The sequence below is a fragment of the Muscardinus avellanarius genome (assembly GCF_963383645.1).
Source record: "Muscardinus avellanarius genome assembly, chromosome: 2".
Classification (NCBI taxonomy): Eukaryota; Metazoa; Chordata; class Mammalia; order Rodentia; family Gliridae; genus Muscardinus; species Muscardinus avellanarius.
The window spans coordinates 31,884,690-31,905,973 of record NC_137787.1 but is presented as its reverse complement, the minus strand read 5'-3'; the positions used below and the strand labels follow the sequence as shown (position 1 = coordinate 31,905,973).

The following is a 21,284-nucleotide window of genomic DNA, read 5'->3' as shown; positions in this document are numbered from 1 at the left end:
TACACAGTCATTGTACTTGAGGCCCTGTAAAGTTCAGCATCTACAGGGTGACCAGCATGAGGGTCACTGTTATATGAGTGAATAATTGTGAGAGCTGGTGGGAAGGGTGGCAGGAGACTTCTTGGAGACGTCTTTCAGGGGCCATTTGGGTGGGATCAGGGTCCTGAAGCTGAAAAGGGAGGTACTGCACTATCAAGCAGCAGATAATCATATGACTGAGTCTACATTCCAAAAATTCACATTTGTGGCACTTCTTTTTTAGATATATCATTTACTTTTTCATTCTTTGGTTTCTCTGTCAGTAACAGTTTAAACATTCATGGAAGTAACTGGAATGTTTTACTACAGAGAATTGAATGGGAATATTTGTGCTAACATTTCCCTGGACTAAAGGCGCTGTTTGTCAAGGAGCGTGGTTGGCTGAGACCTGACATGTCCAGTGTGTTCTAGCTGAAACAACTTGGGGGCCCATAGCTTCCTGACTTCCATATCTGGGTCTGGTGCCTCCTAATGTGCACTGAGAGAGGGAACTTGAGTTGCCTACCCGAGGCCTTCCTGAAATAGCGGCATATGAAGCATAATCACAGGACCCAGAAGCACTGGAGGAGGAGACATGGATGCTCTTCATCTTGCTCTTTATCTTTCACCTTGTAGGCCAGCCTAGCCTCCCACACAGAGCTTGATGTATGTGCCTTAAATTTGACCGTTAAGGTGGGTCACCATGTGTCCTAGTTTTCCCAGGACAGTTTTTCTTGGTTTATATATGTCGATTGTCATAGTATAATTATCAATATGCCTCTCTTCACTCTCAGAAATGCCCTAATTTGGGCTGGGCGTGGTGGCACACATTTGTAATCATAGCATTTGGGAGACTGAGACTGGAGGATCGCGGTTCATGGACAGCCTCAGCTACTTAGCAAGGCACTTTGCAACTCAGTGAGACTCTGTTTCAAAATAAAGAATAAAAAATAGGGCTGGAGGTATAGCTTGGAGGTAGAATGCCCCTGGGTTCCATTCCCAGTACTGCAAAAAAAGAAATGTCCTAATTTGGATGAAAATCATATGGCCATTAGCTGTAAGCCTTGGTGCTTGCTGTTATTTGCCTATACTTGTACTCAGCCTTGCTGGGGAAGGAATACCCTCTTGGCCTCCAGGTCCCTTCTGAAGAGATTGCTCTTGCTCAGCTTCCTGGTTAGAGGTATGCTGTGGGCTCAACACAGAATTTCAGAGAACTTGGATGTTAGGACTATAAAAGACTTCTAGGGTCAGTTTTCTTTACATGGAAGTGAATGATTTTTAACTTAGAACAATTGGTTTCCCATGTGGTCTAATACATATCTTTCCTAAAGGTCAAAGCGCTGATATCCATCTATCTTGTTCTGAATATTTTGCTATATTAGTCCATTCCTAAACTTTTTTGACCATGATTGCTAAAAGAAAGAATGTGGTTCTTTTTTTTTTTAAGTTAGGGAGGATTTAAGTTACTTTCCAAGAAGCTAGAAGTCATCTACCCTTCTCAGTTAACTTTTCTAGACACTAGAAAATCTTGGTAAATAACTTTCCCAGTTACTGAGATTCTTGGTTTGTCCAAAATGAGCCTTTCTGTTATGGGAGGTATAAACTTTTGGGAGTTTTGGCCACTTGCCTATTCATTTATCTACTTTCACCAGACACATGAATCTCAAACTCAGGATTCCAACAAACATATGTACATATTTATATAGGCAAAATCTCCACATGGTAAGACTTCCTTTATGTGAATTTCTAATGCCTAGGTATGATAGCAGTTGTGTTTGTATATTTTCTGATGATTATGAAGTTCTTTGAACATAGATTTCTACAAGGTTCCTGTGTAATAAATTCAGGAATTAGGATAGTTTAGACAGTGTTTTGGTAACCATCATGAAATCTGAGATTTAACACTAAATTTTTCTCTCTTCTTGACATCACGGTTGAGCACAGGTTAAGTGGCTTTGTAACCAGCCCTTCTCTGAATCATGTCCTAAGGAGCTAAGCCTCATCCACCTCTAGCTTGCCATCTGGAGTATGTGGTATCCAGGTTTGTCATGGAAGAGAGCTTGGATAGTCACGCAGGGATTCAGTGGTCACATTAGAGGGGCACGCATCGCTTTCCCCATGTCTCATAAGCCACAGTCCAGCCCTCTGGCCCTAACGTAACTGCTGGAGAAGTGTAGAATGTGGTCTTGCTCTACCGGGAAGAGAAAAGCAAAACAGCATGTGGTGGATACACAGTATTATTTCTGCCACAGCTCCCTTCGTTGACCTGACTCGTTTACAGCGTTTTAATAGTCCTGCTGTTCTCTTGCTCCTAGAGTTCAGCATCTTCAAGTCTTATCCTTGTCCTCCACATTGAAAGTAAAATTTTGTTTAGTGTGATTGCAGAGTCCTTGATCTGTCTACTCCTTCGGGGGTGTAGATCCACCATGAAGGTGAAGAATGAGCGGGTTCAAGAGTTACCTTGTTTCACTCTTTCACTTGGCTTTGAGTTTCTTCTATATTTATCCCTTTACTTCCAAAGGCCACGCCTCCTTCACTGGATAACCTGCATGAGACGCATGGTAGTAGACATGGTATATGGCTTTTCTGTAGCTTAAATGGTTGAAAAAATAAAAGATGTTCACTTAGAACTGAAGATGTTCAGAAACTCCTTCGTATCAGCTCCTGCAAGTTATTGGACTCTTCAGAACCAAACACCTAACTGGCCAACAAACAAAATAAAAAGTCAATTTATGTTTGTATCGGCAATTACCAAATAGGTCAGCATTGGCCTGCCAGAACATTCTGTTTCCATTAGGAAATTCTGCTAGGTGGACTGGAGAGAGCAGAGGTGGAAGAGAGGACTGGGAGAGTATCTTTTGCAGGGATTGGTGGACAGCTCGTGGGCAGGCAGAGAGGGAGAGGGAGAGGGAGAGGGAGAGGGAGAGGGAGAGGGAGAGGGAGAGGGAGAGGGAAATTGATTTCTTGTTTTCTTTCCTTCTTGGCTGAGTGGGGCTGAGCATGGCCACACAACTGACCACTCAAGTCTTCGTTTTCAGTGTTACTTGCCCATTGAAAATCTTATTATCTCAACATGATTTTAAGACTTTTATCATTAATTAGGCTCATGTTAGTTGGCATTAATTCACCTTTAGGAAGATTGCAAGTAGTATTCGAGTGTGAGAGGACGAATCTTGCCACTTGTGCTTAGTTGGGATTTCAGAGGGCGATATTTCCTTTCGTTTCCTGGCATCTGGTGTAGGCCTCATGGACAGCAGGTGCTGGTAAATGTTTGTTCACTCAGCAAACACTGATTAAGTACCTACTGTGTACTTGGCTTTATGCCAGGCACTAGGGCTGCCATGGTATCATGGGAAAAGAAGCAGTCTAGAGGGAGGGATGGTAGCACTGGAGCAAACGGAGATTTGTGATGTTCATAGGACAGGAACTTGTGTTACAGTGTCGTGTCTGTGTCACGGTCTGTCACGTGCCCCCTGAAAAATAGCTGTTTTTTAAAGAGTTTAAAATAAGAAATAAGTATGGACATGGATGAAAGAGCCCTTTATAAGAGTGAGATAGGATTCTTAAAGTGACCTTTATCGGATTTGATGATGAATGGTCAAGATGCCATGATCTGCTCTTGTAATGACAAGAAAAAAATTGTGATCTAAAATAACTTTGTTTCCAACCCCCAAATAACATGATCCAGTGATTATATGGCTGAGAATTCTTTTTTAATAGTACTGGAAATTGAACCTAGGAACATTCTACTTCTGATCCTCACCCCCAGCCCTTTCATTCTTTTTTTTTTTTTTTTTTTTTTTTTTTTTTTTGTTGTGGGGTCTAGCTAAGTTACTGTGGCTCTTGCTAGAATGCTGAGGCTAGCCTCAAACCTGTAATTCTCCTGTCTCACAAGTGTGTAACACCACATAAGGCTGTGTGGTTGAGAATTTTGAAAAGAACAAATTGCCTGTAGAGAGATATAGGTAGGATACAATTAGGAAAACCTCTGCTCTTTTTGTTGTAGACTCTTTACTCAGAGCGGTTTATCATCACAGCCCTGTTTTTGTATATTCACAGTGCTTGTAGACTACTTAGTTAAACTAGCGGTGCAAGAAATTTCTGCAACCTGTCTGCTGTTTCCCTGTATATAGAGTTAGTATTATCATTCCTTTTGTGATTACTTTCGTTTTTAAATAGAAAACGAGTAAGCTAGGTAAGGGAATGATGGTGCTTGCTTATAATCCCAGTACTTGAGAGGCAGAGACAGGAGGATCGCAGGTTCACAGCCAGCCACAGCTACTTAGTGAGGCCCTCTGCAACCTAGTGAGAAACTGTTTCAAAATAAAGAATAAAAATAGGGCTGGAGGTGTAGCTTGGAGGTAGAATGCTCCTGGGTTTAATCCTCAATACTGAAAAAAAAAAAGGAATGAGTAGTCATACTATAGTTTCAAATATAGAATTGTCATCACACATTTGAGTCACAGTTTGAATAGGAAAACTTGTCTTTAAATCTACTTTATATCTGTGTTGTAAAGGTTATCCTTTGGCACAGACAGGACATGCTGGACATGTATGTGAGGCTCCAGGTAGATTGCTCACCCTTCCCAGCCTTCCTTGCAGGACTGTGATAGGATGCACTGTGATGCATCTCAAAATGATACAAAATTGTAGAGTCTTCCCATTCTTTAGTTAAATAAGTAGTGTCAAAATTTCCTAACAAGGCAGAATTATAGACAGTCAGAATGTCAGAGCAGGGAAGTACCTGGGGAATCTCCGGCTCCATCCTTTCACTTTGTAGAAGAGGAAGCAAGACCTAAGTTTAGGGCATATAACTGGCTTAGAATAGGATGTACTGATGGCAGTTTGTTACCACTGAGATTAAATGAGTTACTGCCTCTGTAGCCCTCCGAGCAGTGCCTGGGTATAATGAGAGGTCAGCAGATGTGAGTTTGCATTCTTAATATTCCCAGGGGTAGAGACCAGATAGGAGCCTGGGCCCTTCAGCACAGTGATTTTTTGGAGGCACAAGTTTTGTATTTCTCTCTCTCTCTCTCTCTCTCTCTCTCTCTCTCTCTCTCTCTTTTGTATAAGGAACAATGTGTTTTAAGAACATGAGTTAAAGTAACAACAGTGTCATCTACAATGCCTAGTACTTAATGCTGACTTCTGGGCTAAGTACTACATATTTATGGTTTCGTTTTACTCCCCAATGTCCAATGAGGTTCACATTCCTGACCATCTCCCTTTGACACGAGTGGGGAACTTCTGTATGGTTACACCAACAGCAAGGGGCCAGGCTGGGATTTGAAACCCCACTCTGACTTCCAATTCTATGTTCTTAACCCTCATTTTATATTAGAAGCTGGCAAACAACAGCCCACGGGCCAAATCTGGCCATACCTATTTTTGTACAGTCTGTGAGCTAAGAATATTGTTTTACATTTTTAAATGGTTGAAAAAAAATCTAAGCAAGCATTTTTCATGACACATTAAAATTGTGCGAAATTCAAATTTCAATGTTTCTAAATAAAATTTTCTTGGAAGACAGCCACACATGTTTGTTTACACATTGCCTGTGGCTGCTGTGTGAGACAACAGCAAAGTTAAGCAGTTGTAGCAGAGACCCAGTGGCTGGCAAAGTCCCAACTACTGTAGTCATGTGTAATTACATACAGCTACGCATGTAGCTACATATATAGTTTTATATATGTATATACTATCACATATATATGACTTTCCAACTCTTGTCCTATACTCTTCTAAATGGTAAGATTTTGGGAGAAACCAGGCCAAGTAAGACGCTGGGTTCTGGGCTGGGGTCGCGGGCTGGGCACGCCAGATGGGGCCCGGGTCGCGGGACTCTGGGCCCCAGGCCGAACTGCGAGTAGCACGCCAGATTCCTGGAGAAACCAGGCCCAGTAAGACGCTGGGTTCTGGGCAGGGGTCGCGCGCGGCGCACAAAAGCCTGGGCCTGGGTCGCGGGACTCTGGGCCCCAGGCCGAACTGCGAGTAGCACGCCAGACCCCTGGAGAAACCAGGCCCAGTAAGACTCTGAGTTCTGGGCAGGGGTCGCGGGCGGGGCACGCCTAATGGGGCCCCGGGTCGCGGGACTCTGGGCCCCTGCTGAACTGCGCATAGCACGCCAGACCCCTGGAGAAACCAGACCCAGTAAGACGCTGGGTTCTGGGCGGGGGTCGCGGGCGGGGCACGCCAGATGGGGCCCGGGTCGCGGGACTCTGGGCCCCAGACCGAACTGCGCATAGCACGCCAGACCCCTGGAGAAACCAGGCCAAGTAAGACGCTGGGTTCTGGGCTGGGGTCGCGGGCTGGGCACGCCAGATGGGGCCCGGGTCGCGGGACTCTGGGCCCCAGGCAGAACTGCGAGTAGCACGCCAGATTCCTGGAGAAACCAGGCCCAGTAAGACGCTGGGTTCTGGGCAGGGGTCGCGCGCGGCGCACAAAAGCCTGGGCCTGGGTCGCGGGACCCTGGGCCCCAGGCCGAACTGCGCGTAGCACGCCAGACCCCTGGAGAAACCAGGCCCAGTAAGACGCTGGGTTCTGGGCGGGGGTCGCGGGCGGGGCACGCCTAATGGGGCCCGGGTCGCGGGACTCTGGGCCCCTGCCGAACTGCGCGTAGCACGCCAGACCCCTGGAGAAACCGGACCCAGTAAGACGCTGGGTTCTGGGCGGGGGTCGCAGGCTGGGCACGCCAGATGGGGCCCGGGTCGCGGGACTCTGGGCCCCTGCCGAACTGCGCGTAGCACGCCAGACCCCTGGAGAAACCAGACCCAGTAAGACGCTGGGTTCTGGGCAGGGGTCGCGGGCTGGGCACGCCAGATGGGGCCCGGGTCGCGGGACTCTGGGCCCCAGGCCGAACTGCGAGTAGCACGCCAGACCCCTGGAGAAACAAGGCCCAGTAAGACGCTGGGTTCTGGGCGGGGGTCGAGCACAGGGCACGCCAGCTGGGGCCCGGATCGCGGGACTCTGGGTCCAGGCCGAACTGCGAATAGCACGCCAGACCCCTGGAGAAACCGGGCCCAGAACAGAAAAAGATAAAGAAAAATATCGGAGAGGTGGTAAGAAAGCCGTTATGGATGCCAGGACACTGGAGATGCAGACAAAACTTATCTAAATGCACTGGAACTTATGGAAAAATTCGCCGTGAAAGAGGACTGCTATTTCTCTATATTGTTAAGAATCTCAGACATCACATATAAGGAGAGAGTTTAGCGGAGACCAAGGAGAAATGCGGTATTGAAAGAGCTCTTCGCGATGGTGGTAGAGACTTGTATTCAGGAGAAGCAGAAACCGGATCTTACCAACTTTATTTTTTTGGAGAAATTACACCAAATGTCGAATGCTACCATCACGCATGCTTAGGAACACTAGACAACATTCAGAGTGGAAAAAGAGCCTGGGAAGGATTTGAAACGGTGGAGGCAGTGGCAATGCCAGTGGCCAATATTCGGGGGAGGCAGAGATCTGATACATTACAACTGGAACCTTTGAAATACTAACCACAGAGACAGTGATCGGAACCTGCTGAGGGGTTAGGCGGGCGCCGGGGCCAGTGGCCGACATCGGAGCTTGCTGTGAGGCAGGGCCACTACTGAGGCCTCCGTGGCCGGGATTGGAACCTGCAGAGGGGTTAGACCGATGCTGGGGCGAGCGAGGCCGGCATTGGAGCCTTCCATGATGCAAGGCTTGTGCTAGGGCCTCCGAGGTCGGGTCCGGAACTTGCTGAGGGGTTAGGCCGGTGCTGGGGTCAGCAAGGCCGGCATCGGAGCCTGCCGTGAGGCAAGGCCAGTGTTGGGGCCCCCGAGGACGGGACCGGAGCCTGCTGAGGGGTTAGGCCGGTGCTGGGGCCAGCGAGGCTGGCATCAGAGCCTGCCATGAGGCAAGGCCGGTACTTGGGCCTCCGAGGCCAGGATAAGAGCCTGCCGAGGGGTTAGGCCGGTGCTGGGGCCTCCGAGGCCAGGATAAGAGCCTGCTGAGGGGTTAGGCCGGTGCTGGGGCCAGCGAGGCCGGCATCGGAGCCTGCCTTGAGGCAAGGCCGGTACTGGGGCCTCCGAGGCCGGGATCGGAGCCTGCCGAGGGGTTAGGCCGCTGCTGGGGCCAGCGAGGCCGGCATCGGAGCCTGCCTTGAGGCAAGGCCGGTACTGGGGCCTCTGAGGCCGGGATCGAAGCCTGCAGAGGGGTTAGGCCGCTGCTGGGGCCAGTGAGGCCGGCATCGGAGCCTGCCATGAGGCAAGGCCGGTACTGGGGCCTCCGAGGCCAGGATAAGAGCCTGCTGAGGGGTTAGGCCGCTGCTGGGGCCAGCGAGGCCGGCATCGGAGCCTGCCTTGAGGCAAGGCCGGTACTGGGGCCTCGAGGCCAGGATAAGAGCCTGCCGAGGGGTTAGGCCGGTGCTGGGGCCAGCGAGGCCGGCATCGGAGCCTGCTGTGAGGCAAGGCCGGTACTGGGGCCTCCGAGGCCAGGATAAGAGCTTGCCGAGGGGTTAGGCCGGTGCTGGGGCCAACGAGGCCGGCAGCGGAGCCTGCCGTGAGGCATGACCAGTCCTGGGGCCTCCGAGGCCGGGATCGGAGCATGCCGAGGGGTTAGGCCGGTGCTGGGGCCAGCGAGGCCGGCATCGGAGCCTGCCGTGAGGCAAGGCCGGTACTGGGGCCTCCGAGGCCAGGATAAGAGCCTGCCAAGGGGCTAGGCCGGTGCTGGGGCCAGCGAGGCCGGCATCGGAGCCTGCCTTGAGGCATGACCAGTGCTGGGGCCTCCGAGGCTGGGATCGGAGCCTGCCGAGGGGTTAGGCCGCTGCTGGGGCCAGCGAGGCCGGCATCGGAGCCTGCCTTGAGGCAAGGCCGGTACTGGGGCCTCTGAGGCCGGGATCGAAGCCTGCAGAGGGGTTAGGCTGCTGCTGGGGCCAGTGAGGCCGGCATCGGAGCCTGCCATGAGGCAAGGCCGGTACTGGGGCCTCCGAGGCCAGGATAAGAGCCTGCTGAGGGGTTAGGCCGGTGCTGGGGCCAGCGAGGCCGGCATCGGAGCCTGCCTTGAGGCAAGGCCGGTACTGGGGCCTCGAGGCCAGGATAAGAGCCTGCCGAGGGGTTAGGCCGGTGCTGGGGCCAGCGAGGCCGGCATCGGAGCCTGCCTTGAGGCAAGGCCGGTACTGGGGCCTCCGAGGCCAGGATAAGAGCTTGCCGAGGGGTTAGGCCGGTGCTGGGGCCAACGAGGCCGGCAGCGGAGCCTGCCGTGAGGCATGACCAGTGCTGGGGCCTCCGAGGCCGGGATCGGAGCATGCCGAGGGGTTAGGCCGGTGCTGGGGCCAGCGAGGCCGGCATCGGAGCCTGCCTTGAGGCAAGGCCAGTACTGGGGCCTCCGAGGCCAGGATAAGAGCCTGCCGAGGGGTTAGGCCGGTGCTGGGGCCAGCGAGGCCGGCATCGGAGCCTGCCTTGAGGCATGACCAGTGCTGGAGCCTCCGAGGCCGGGATCGGAGCCTGCCGAGGGGTTAGGCCGGTGCTGGGGCCAGCGAGGCCGGCATCGGAGCCTGCCGTGAGGCAAGGCCAGTACTGGGGCCTCCGAGGCCAGGATAAGAGCCTGCCGAGGGGTTAGGCCTCTGCTGGGGCCAGCGAGGCCGGCATCGGAGCCTGCCTTGAGGCAAGGCCGGTACTGGGGCCTCGAGGCCAGGATAAGAGCCTGCCGAGGGGTTAGGCCGGTGCTGGGGCCAGCGAGGCCGGCATCGGAGCCTGCCTTGAGGCAAGGCCGGTACTGGGGCCTCCGAGGCCAGGATAAGAGCTTGCCGAGGGGTTAGGCCGGTGCTGGGGCCAACGAGGCCGGCAGCGGAGCCTGCCGTGAGGCATGACCAGTCCTGGGGCCTCCGAGGCCGGGATTGGAGCATGCCGAGGGGTTAAGCCGGTGCTGTGGCCAGCGAGGCCGGCATCGGAGCCTGCCGTGAGGCAAGGCCGGTACTGGGGCCTCCGAGGCCAGGATAAGAGCCTGCCAAGGGGCTAGGCCGGTGCTGGGGCCAGCAAGGCCGGCATCGGAGCCTGCCTTGAGGCATGACCAGTGCTGGGGCCTCCGAGGCCGGGATCGGAGCCTGCCGAGGGGTTAGGCCGGTGCTGGGGCCAGTGAGGCCGGCATCGGAGCCTGCCGTGAGGCAAGGCCAGTACTGGGGCCTCCGAGGCCAGGATAAGAGCCTGCTGAGGGGTTAGGCCGGTGCTGGGGCCAGCGAGGCCGGCATCGGAGCCTGCCTTGAGGCAAGGCCGGTACTGGGGCCTCGAGGCCAGGATAAGAGCCTGCCGAGGGGTTAGGCCGGTGCTGGGGCCAGCGAGGCCGGCATCGGAGCCTGCCGTGAGGCAAGGCCGGTACTGGGGCCTCCGAGGCCAGGATAAGAGCTTGCCGAGGGGTTAGGCCGGTGCTGGGGCCAACGAGGCTGGCAGCGGAGCCTGCCGTGAGGCATGACCAGTCCTGGGGCCTCCGAGGCCGGGATCGGAGCATGCCGAGGGGTTAGGCCGGTGCTGGGGCCAGTGAGGCCGGCATCGGAGCCTGCCTTGAGGTAAGGCCGGTACTGGGGCCTCTGAGGCCAGGATAAGAGCCTGTCAAGGGGTTAGGCCGGTGCTGGGGCCAGTGAGGCCGGCATCGGAGCCTGCTGTGAGGCATTACCAGTGTTGGGGCCTCCGAGGCCGGGATTGGAATCCTGCCAAGGGGTTAGACCGGTGCAGGGGCCAATGGCCAGCATCGGAGCCTGGCGTGAGGCAAGTTCACTCCTGCGGCCTCCAAGGTCGGGACCAAAGCCAGCTTAGGGGTTTGACCGGTTCAGGGGCCAGCGAGACCAGAACTGGGTCCTCCTATGAGGCAAGGCCGCTGCGTGAGCCAGCGAGGTCTGGATCAGTCCACTGAGTAGCCAGGCCACTACTGGGACCATCAAGAGTGGGATTGGTACTTGCAACGCTGCATGCACAGAGAAATATCGCAGAAAATATAAATCAGACGCTTCTCTTAATCAGCAATAACTAGGAGGAAAAGGGCAACAGGAAGAGGTTGAGCTATAGAAAGGGCCCTATAGTGAAGCAACTAATGTGATCAATCAGAGGGTATGTAATACTGGAGGACGGAGCCTCTTTAAAATGCAGGAGGTACATAAACAAATGTATCAAGGTAAATCACCAAAGAAGTGTGGGATGGAGGGAGGGGGAGGGAATGGGACGGGGGCTGGAGGAGGGCTAATTGGATGATGTGTGCTTGTATATCCTCTCAAGTCTTGTACTCCAATGTGATTGATATATGACTACAATGCACCAATTTAAAAAATAAATTAATTAAAAAAAAATAAATGGTAAGATTTTATGAAATTTCAATTTTTTAGTCTAATAGTGGTATTTCTTTTTTTTTTTTGGTGGTACTGGGGTTCCTGGAAGCCCTTCTACCTCTGGGCTATACTCCCAGACATATTTTATATTTTTATTTGGAAACAGGGTCTCCCTAAGCCAGCGCTTCGAACATGCATGATCCTCCTGTCTCTGCCTTCAAACGCGGGGATTACAAGCGTGCGCCACCACGCCTGGCTTAATTGTGGTATTGTTTTTATATGACCTATCATCCTGAACTTGTAGTTCAGTTTGTTTCATTTTAATTGACATAATGGTTAAATGCTGGCTGTAAGGAAGGAGTTTTTTTGTTTTTTTTTTTTTTTTCCAGTACTGGGGATGGAACCCAGGGGCATTCTACCTCCGAGCTACACTCCCTGCCCTATTTTTTTATTCTTTATTTTGAAACAGAGTCTCATTAAGTTGCAAAGGGCCTCACTAAGTAGCTGAGGCTATCCTTGAACCATGATCCTCTGGTCTCAGCCTCCCAAATACTGGGGAAAGGAGTTATTTTTAAGTTGTCTGTGTGTTGTCTCTCTTAACAGACTGAGGAATGATTTGTTACTAGACAAAGTCTGAGACTCAGGATGATCCCCTGCTTTTACATCATCCGTGGGCTGTCACTCAATCCATCCACTGTACTGACTATTTCTAAACCTCTTGTTTCTCAGATACAGAAATCACTCTACTTTTTTTCCTTTGCAGTGGTCTGCTGTCTTCTGATTATGTGGAGATTCACTATGAAAATGGGAAACCACAGTACTCTAAGGTAAGGATAAAAGCCAGTAGTACAAACGTGCTCTTCACAGAACTGACCAACCCACGCTGAATTGTTCTGATGTCTAACTCAATAAGAGCACCTGCCTCCTATGCAAGGGTACTGTTTTTAGTGAGGAGAGAGTTACTTACAAATGTTTGAGATAACATTAACTATTGTATATAATAGACAAAGAAATGTTTATTGTTTTAGTTAAATATTATAATACCTCCTTATGTTATGAAGAGCTCTACAGTTCCATGTCTACATCTTAAAGTACAGGTTGGGTGTCCATTATCTGAAATGCTTACTGTTTCAGGTTTGGGATTTTTTTAAAAAAAATTTAAGAATATTTATATAAATATAGTGAGATGTTTTGCAAATGGGACCCAAATCTAATCCTGAAGTTCATTTACTTTTCATATATACCTTATAGACATAGCCTGAAGATAATTTTTATATAATATTTAAAATAATTTTGTGCAGGAAGCAGTTTCATGATGTGGAATTTTTCACTTGTGTTGGTGCCCAAAAGGTTTGGAGATGTTTGGGATTTTGGATTTTTCAGGTTAGGAATGCTCAGTCAGCCTTTCATAGTCATAGATGCAGAATTATAAGACTATTCAGCACAGGTGACACTTCTTGGTGCCCATGCAGGGTAGAGGGAGAAGTAACCACCATGATAGTTCTGTGGGTTGGGTATTATTATTCTTTCTGTACAAACAAGGGCTCTGAGGCAAAGGGAGGACAGATATGTCTGCTTAAGGCCACTGAACAGTGTAATATGAAGGTAATTTGGTACCTGATTTCCTTAAATTGGAAGTTAACTCTCCATTTCTTCACAAAGGATCAATTAAGAGCAAGTGGGTTTAAATTAAAGCAAGAGAGAGCCAGGCGTGGTGGCGCACGTTTATAATCCCAGCATTCAGGAAGCTGAGACAGGAGGATCATGGTTTGTGGCCAGCCTCAGCTACTTAGTGAGACCCTGTTTCAAAATAAAGAATAAAAAGTAGGGCTGGGGGTGTAGCTTGGAGGTAGATTGCCCATGGGTTCATCCCCAATATGGGGGGGAAAAAGCAAGAGAGAGAGAGAGAGAGAGAGAGAGAGAGAGAGAGAGAGATATTATTTGTATGCAAGGAATGTAGTGATCTTCACCAGTCAGGGTGGAGATCCTGGAATGGTTGCAGAAAGAAACTTTGATATTTAGGTAGCCGCCACAAGTGCCTTTGAGCTTTAGCTGAGCCCATGGCTGCCACTGGCACAGAGGGGAAATGAGAAAGAAAGCAAAGTGGGGAAATGTCACTGGATATGATTTTTCTAGATTGCTAGCAAGTGCCAGCATAAACGTGGCACCTTTCATGCGTGGACTTGCAAGCCATGCAGTAGGGAGAATGAGGATTCTCAGTCTAAAGCCTCTCAACAAATATTTATGTGTGGCCTTCATTTGTAAGTACTGCCCAGGGGCCATGGTGTTTCTCAGAATCTATAAAAGTCTAATTAACAGTGGGTACACTGTAATGTGAAGTGGGTTTCAGCCTTTCACTGTTCATTAGTTCTTGCCCTAGGCTGTATCTTGGGGGTTGTCAAGTCTCCCTAAAAGTTAATGCTGTGGAAAGGGAGTGGGGATGCAAAGTCAAGTGTGGGAATGGTGCTTCCTGGCATTTGTACAAACCAAAGCTTCTGTCAGCTGTGCCAGTGCCCTGCACATTGCGGATGCTGAATCATGAGCCTGGAGTGGACGAGATTGCAGGAGAACTTTATAGACTCAGCAAATGAGCCACCTCTACAGGCTGCAGTAACAGGATCCATACTTCTAACCAAGAAGTTCAGTTCTTTTTTTTTTTTTAAGAAGCAGAATAGCTAATTGGCTTCTAGAGGTCATTTAAGGTTCCCCCAAGAGGCCTTATCATTAATAAGACACTCCAGGCCTCCTATTGGTTATAGCTAAGAATTAAAAGAAAAAGAAGTTGTAATCACTGCAGGTTTTATTTATTTATTTTTGTTGGTGGTACTGGGGATTGAACCAGGGGTCATCCTACCTCTGAGCTACACCCCCATTTTTTAAATCTTATTTACTTTTTTTTTTATGAAAGAGAGTCTCGTTAGGTTGCTGAGAGTATCACTACTTGCTGAGGCTGTGCTCAAACCTGTGATCCTCCTGTCTCCCAAGTATTGGGATTCTAGGTGTGTGCCACCACACCCGCTGGCAGTTTGTTTTTGTGTTCATTCCTTGTCTCTCAGTTATGACCCATAGTCCCCAAACAGCTCAGTGATGTTCACAGTCCAGTTGTACTAGGGAAATGGGATAAGTTGCTGGGAGACCAAGGAAGACGCTTGGAGATGGGATATATTTAAAAAATAGACCATGTATCTCAAGGTTGACTGAGAAATAAGCCTTATTAGGCCTTATGGGGAAGGTCTGGTAACGACCAGATAGATATTTTGTCAGAAAGTCTAATGGTGGTGGGCTGGATAGATGCACCTCTGTCTCACTCAGTGCCTCTGATCCCTCACCAGAAAGTAGCTCCTCTTGTGTCTCATGATGGTCTCCACAGTGCTGCCAGGATGAGTACTTCCCTGCCCATGGTCCTCTGATCCACACCAGTTACTGCAGGGAGAAGAGCTTTATATGAGGCTACAGAATCAGTGACATCATTAATTTGCCTAGTTGCTCTGTTCCTTGTATGACCAGCCTCCCAAGGAGCAGTTGTCTTGGCGTGTGTGCAAAAAACAGCTTTCTGCAGATAACACTAACTTGCCCTAATTCTCAGCATATGGGAGAGAAAGTCAGTATCCTTCAAGGTAAATATATATTTCAACATTCCGACCCAGATTCATTCTCATTGTTCCCAAAACATGGCTAGTTTTTTTTCCCCTCAGAACAGAAAGGAACATTCAAGGATATATTGTTTTACCGTCCTTCTTTTCTTTAAGGATGACACAAGCTCATATAACCAAACTTACTTGTTTCATAGATAATGCAGTAATGGTAAAACCCTGTATTTTATTTTAATTTTTTTGTGGTACTGGGGGTGGAACTCAGGGGCTTTTCTACCTCAGGGCTATACTCCCAGACCTTTTTTATACTTTAGTTGGAAACAGGGTCTCACTAAGTAGCTGAGGCTGGCTTCGAACCTATGCGATCCTCCTGTCTCAGCCTTCCAAGTACTGGGATTACAAGTGTGCTTCACCATGCCCGGTTAAAACCCTGTATTTTATATGTCTGTATTTATATCTGTACCTCCAAATTCTAAGATGATATGGTGTACCCAATTCTATAGCAGGTTTTTAAAATTCTAATGATAATATATTTTACCATGCCCTAAGTAATCTTTTAGGTCTTTATTTAAAAACCACATAAAATTATTTGTAATTAATGTTATAATTTAACAGTCCCACATTTAAAAAAATCTTTTACTCTACAAAAAACGTAAGGAAAAGTTTTCAGATGCATTCTGAACATATCCTTAAAAATTGCTTATGGACTAATCCAGTGAAGGAGTTTTTCTGGGTCAAGAAGTTTATACATTTTTTAAGGCTTTTTTTTTGGTGGTACTGGGGTTACTGGAAACCCTTCTCCGGGCTATACTCCCAGACCTATTTTATATTTTTATATGGAAACAGGGTCTCTTAAGCCAGTGAGGCTGGCTTCAAACCTGCGCGATCCTCCTGTCTCTGCCTCCCAAGCGCAGGGATTACAAACATGCGCCACCATGCCCAGTTTAAGGCTTTTGGTATATACTGATTTTTTCTTTCTGAAAACTCACATAAATTCACATCCCTGCTATTATTACATATACATTTTAAAAACAAACTTTATAAAGATTGTCTTCCATGTTGTTTAGGAAAACCTTTGCACAGAATACCAAAAAAAAAAAAAAAAGAAAGAAAAGAAATTAATATGTGAAAATGGGAGCTGGGCGTGATGGCGAATGCTTGTAATCCCAGGATTTGGGAGGTTGAGACAGGAGGATTGTGTAGGTTCAAAGCCAGCCTCAGCTACTTACTGAGGCTCTCAGCAACTCAGTGAGCCCCTGTTTTCAACTGAAGAATAAAAAATAGGGCTTGAGGGTATAGCTCAAAAGTAGAATGTCCCTGGGTTCCATCCCTAGTACCACACACACAAAAAGTAAAGAATAAAAAAAATAGGGCTGTTGGTATAATTTGGAGGTAGAATGCCCCTGGGTTCTATCCCCAGTATCACACACAAAAAAAGAAGAAGTAAAAATGGCTAGGTTAAACTTGTTTTTACATATTACGCACTCTTTCTTGCAAGATCACAAATTATTTAGACAAAAGTCCAGTGCACGTCAAGCATACCTACCCAGGGCTGGGCATGTAGTTCAGTGATCGAGCACTTGCCTGGCATGGGAGAAGCCCTGGGTTCAATGTCCAGGACCCAAAACAGCAGCAACAACACACCTAGGCACCCTCCGTTCACACAGTGTATTATTACTCATGAGTACAGAAGAATGGAAACACAAACAGCCTGTTTGGCTTGGAAGTTAAATATGAATGTGGACACTCACAATGGTCTGTGAATTAATTGCTATGTTGCACCCACACTTTGAAGAGGGCTGTGTAGGTTTCCCCACTTCACCACTGCTGTGCCCCTCCCTAAGCCCGCCCTTTGCTCTGAAGACGTTGTGTCTCGACTTTTTTAAAATTTTGTGGTCCTGCGGGTGGAACCCAGGGGCATTCTACCTTTGAGCTGCACCCCCAGGCCTAGTTTTTATTCTTTATTTTGAAACAGGGTCTCACTGAGTTGAAAAGGGCCTCACTAAGTAGCTGAGGCTGTCTGCAAACTGCTGTCCTCCTGTCTCAGTGTCACAAATACTGTAATTACAAGAGTGCACCGCCACACCCGGCTTGTCGGCTTTTAATTTGGATAAAAGCAGGGTAAAATGACTCTTTTTCACATGAAGAAAATATAGAAACTAGAGAGGTTAAAAAAAAAAGCTAAGTACATAATATAGGTGCCAGGTATCAGCTGATGCATATGGAAGAACTTTTTTCCCCCTCCCAACAGAGCAGTAGCTTTTTTTAGCCAGCCTACCACACAGTATATAATAAAACACCTTAATTGATTTTTTTACTAATTTCAAAAATATCTTTTGTTTAAGAAAAATACTGGGATCTAATTTACATATCCTAAAGTATACAATTAAGTTGATTTTAGTATATTTGCAAAATTGCGCATCCATCAGCATAATCTAATTTTAAGATGTTTTTATCACGCCACAAAGAAACACCCTACCTATTAACAGTCATTCCCTATTCTCTTCTCCACCAGCCGTGGGTAATCACTAACCTACTTTCTGTCTCTGTAGATTGCCTATTTGGGAAATAAATTAAATCATATAATATGTTGTCTTAAATGAATGGTTCCTTTCCCCCCCAGCTTTACTGAAATATTATTGAAAAATAGGAACTTTACATATTGAAGGTATACAACATAGGTTTTATGTATAAGAATTGCACATTCTTAAGTTGTATGAAACATATGGTTTGATACATGTATGCATTGCAAAATGATCATTACACCCAAGCTAATTAACATATTCATTAACCTCACATAGCTATTATTTTGTTTTGTAGGGAGGATTTTATTTAACATCTATCTTGTTGGCAAATCTCAGGTGTAGAATATGGTATCTTTAACTGTAGCCAACATTCTATACATTCCTTCTCTAGAATCAATTCATCCCGCATAGCTGCAACTTTGTACCCTTTGACCAACATCTTTTCATTTTCCCTTCCCTCCTGGCCCTGGCACCCACATTCTACTCTCTGCTTCTGTGAGTTTGACTATTTTAGATTCTACATGTAAGAGAGATCACACAGCATTTGTCTTTCTATGCCCTGCTTTTTTGGTAGTTAGCACAATGACTTCCAGATTCATACATTTTTGTCACAAATAGTAGGATTTCCTTCTTTTTGTAATGCTGAATAATATTCCATTGTTCATACATTTCCTTTATACATGGCAGTGCAGTTATCCCTTTGAGATTCAGATTTCATTTTCTTTCTGTTTTTTTTTTAACTTTTTCAAGACTTTCCATACTGTTTTTCTTTTCTTTTCTTTTCTTTTCTTTTCTTTTCTTTTCTTTTCTTTTCTTTTCTTTTCTTTTTTTTTTTTGGCAGTATTGGGGATGGAACCCAGGGGCATTGCTGCACCTCAGCCCTATTTTTTTGTCTTTTTAGAACTTTTTATTTTCTGTGGTACTAGAGGTGGAACTTTTTTTTTTTTTTTTTTTTTTTTTTTTTTTTATGCGGGTCTAGGGATGTAACCCAGGGGCATTCGACCTCCGAGCTGCTCTATTTTTTATTCTCTCTCTATTTTGAAACAGGGTCTCACTAAGTTGCAGAGGGCCTCACTAAGTAGCTGAGGTCTCAGCCTCTTGAATACTGGGATTACAAGAGTGTGCCACCACCCAGGCACCCAGGGGCTTTTGTACCTCCAGGCTATACTCCCATACCTATTTTATTTATTTATTTATTTATTTATTTATTTATCTATCTATTTATTTATTTGGTGGTACTGGGGTTCCTGGAAATCCTTCTACTTTCGGGCTAAACTCCCAGACCTATTTTTATACTTTTAAAATTTGGAAACAGGGTCTCTTAAGCCAGTGCAGATGGCTTAAAATCTGCACGATCCTTCTGTCTCCGCCTCCCAAGCACGGGGATTACAAGCGTGCGCCACCACGCCTGGCTCCCATACCTATTTTATACTTTATTTGGAAACAGGGTCTAAATTGCTGAGAGCTTCACTAAGTAGCTGAGGCTGGCTTTGAACCTGTGCGATCCTCCTGTCTCAGCCTCCCTAGTGCAGGGATTAGAAGCATGCGCCACCACGCCACCACGCTTGGCTTATTCTTTATTTTGAAACAGAGTCTCACTGAGTTGCAGAGGACCTCACTAAGTACCTGAGGCTGTCCACAAACTGTGATCCTCCTGTCTCAGCCTCCCAAATGCTGGCATTACAAGTGTGAGCCACCATACCTGTCTACCCATCTCCTTAAATAAACAAAAAAAATTTTAAGATTGGTCTTATCATGAACAAACCATTCTTCATTTCTCATTGAACATATCCTCCAGGGTCACCTGTGAAGTTGTTGCGACCAATTTCCTTGAAGGCTGAATGATAGTCCCTTGTAGTTGCTGTATACAGTGAAATAATCTAGACACAGAAAGAAAAGTGCCGTGTGATCTCACTTACATGTGAAATCTAAAAAGAAGCCATTCCACAGAAACAGAGAGTGGAATAGTGGCCACGAGGGATGGGGTAGAGGGACGGGAATAGGAAGAAATAGGCCAAAGGGTGCAAAGTTGCAGTTATGTAAGATATAAGTGTAAGGTCTAATTACAATGTGAGGACTATAGACAATGTATTGTATGATGGAAATTTGTTAAGAGGGTAGATTTTAGTTGCTTTTACCACACATACTCACAAAAGGTAATTATGTGGGATAAGGTATGTTAATTTGCTTGACAGTAGTACTTGTCTCAACATATGTATCAAAACATCATGTTGGCTGGGCGTGGAGGCTCATGTTTGTAATCCCTGCGCTTGTGAGGCGGAGACAGGAGGATCGTGCAGGTTCAAAGCCAGCCTCGCTGGTTTAAGAGACCCTGTTTCCAAATAAAAATATAAAAATAGGTCTGGGAGTGTAGCCCGGAGGTAGAAGGGTTTCCAGGAACCCCAGTACCACACACAAACAAACATCAAGTTATATTAGATACCATACCAAAATTATATATATAGTGTATATATGTGAATATGTATATGTGTATATATATACTTTAAAACCTTGACAAGGCAAAAAAACACCCACCTCCAAATATCAATTTAGCTCTTATTCTGCCTGGCCAGTGGTCTAGATCATGGACATACACTAGTGAACCAGATACAAATCCCTGCCCCTGTGGGTCCTGTATTCTCTTCTTGTTCTCTTATCAGTATTACCACACCACCCTTTTAGGATGTTCTTTGTGCTTTCCTTATCAAACCAATCACAGTGGTTCAGCTCAAGCTCACTTGTCTGTGAAGGCTTTTTGGCAGCAGGAGAGCAGGGATTGTAGGCGAGTGGCATGCACTCTGTGGCATGGCTCCTGGCTGGAAGGAGTGTCAGCACAGAGCAGAGGGGGTTTGAAGAGGGAGTGTCCTGAAGACCCTGTCCAGGAGAGCTGTTCCTGGGTATCTTCATGGGTATTGGTTCCAGAACTTCACTCAGATAGCACAATCTGTGGATGGTCAAATCTCTTCTATAAGTTGGTGTAGTGTTTGCATATAACCTATGCATATCCTCCTGCACACTTCAAATCATCCCTAGATGACTTATTATACCTAGTCCAATGCAAATACAATATGTGAACAATGTAATGTAAACACAATATGTGTATTTACAATACGTAAATACAGCTATGTGAATAGCTATCTTGTTTAGAGAATAATGACGAGGAAAACTTATACATTTTCCCTTCAGTTGCATTTTTTCTGAATATTTTTAATCTGCTGTGTATTCAGTCCATGGATGCAGAACTGAGGATGCAGGAAGCCAACTGTGCATAGGTAGGGGGAGGGTGTGCACGGCCAGGACTGTTCAGATCCTGGCTGCAGAGCCTGTTTGGGGGCAGGGGTATCTGTCTGTATTTATAAAAAATCCTTACTGATTTTTTCCTTTAAAATTTATTTTCTAAATTTATTAAATAAAATTTATTTATTTTCTTATTTTTAATTTTCATTTTATTTTTATTTATCTCTGTTACTTTCCCAATCCCTCTTCCTTTATTATTTTATAAATTTTCTCATACTATTTTTCTTCCTCTCTTTTCTTTCCCTACCTCTCAGATTGCCATAATTGAATTTAAAATTCATATTTGTGTACTCTGTTCCTAACCAAAAAGTTAGGTAATTTAAACTGCATATTTATATTCTTAAATGCAATTACAGTGACTCTTTTAGTTGTATGTACATTAGTTTTTTTTGTAGTCTTAAAATTAATAGCCAGATTTTTAAAGAGTTGCTCACGACTGAGGAAATAATGAACAATTTTAAGTCACGATAGGGAAACAAAACTATCCACACTAAATCACCTATATTGGTTACTTAATTTTTGAGTTTAAAGTTTAAATTACTATTGTTAATTATTCCAAAAATTGCTCTTCCT

At 46.6% G+C, this 21,284-nt stretch overlaps 1 protein-coding gene across 2 annotated transcripts in view; it reads left to right on the top strand.

Annotated features, from left to right (window-relative positions):
* ADAM23 (ADAM metallopeptidase domain 23) overlaps window positions 1-21,284 on the top strand; it is a gene marked incomplete at both ends in the record, with an annotated part of 182,679 nt that overhangs the window by 86,414 nt on the left and 74,981 nt on the right. For both annotated transcript variants that reach the window (XM_080689511.1, XM_080689512.1), the window contains one exon: window positions 12,060-12,123. In XM_080689511.1, coding sequence (XP_080545637.1) covers window positions 12,060-12,123 — 64 coding nt within the window. The remainder of the gene's footprint in view (window positions 1-12,059; window positions 12,124-21,284) is intronic.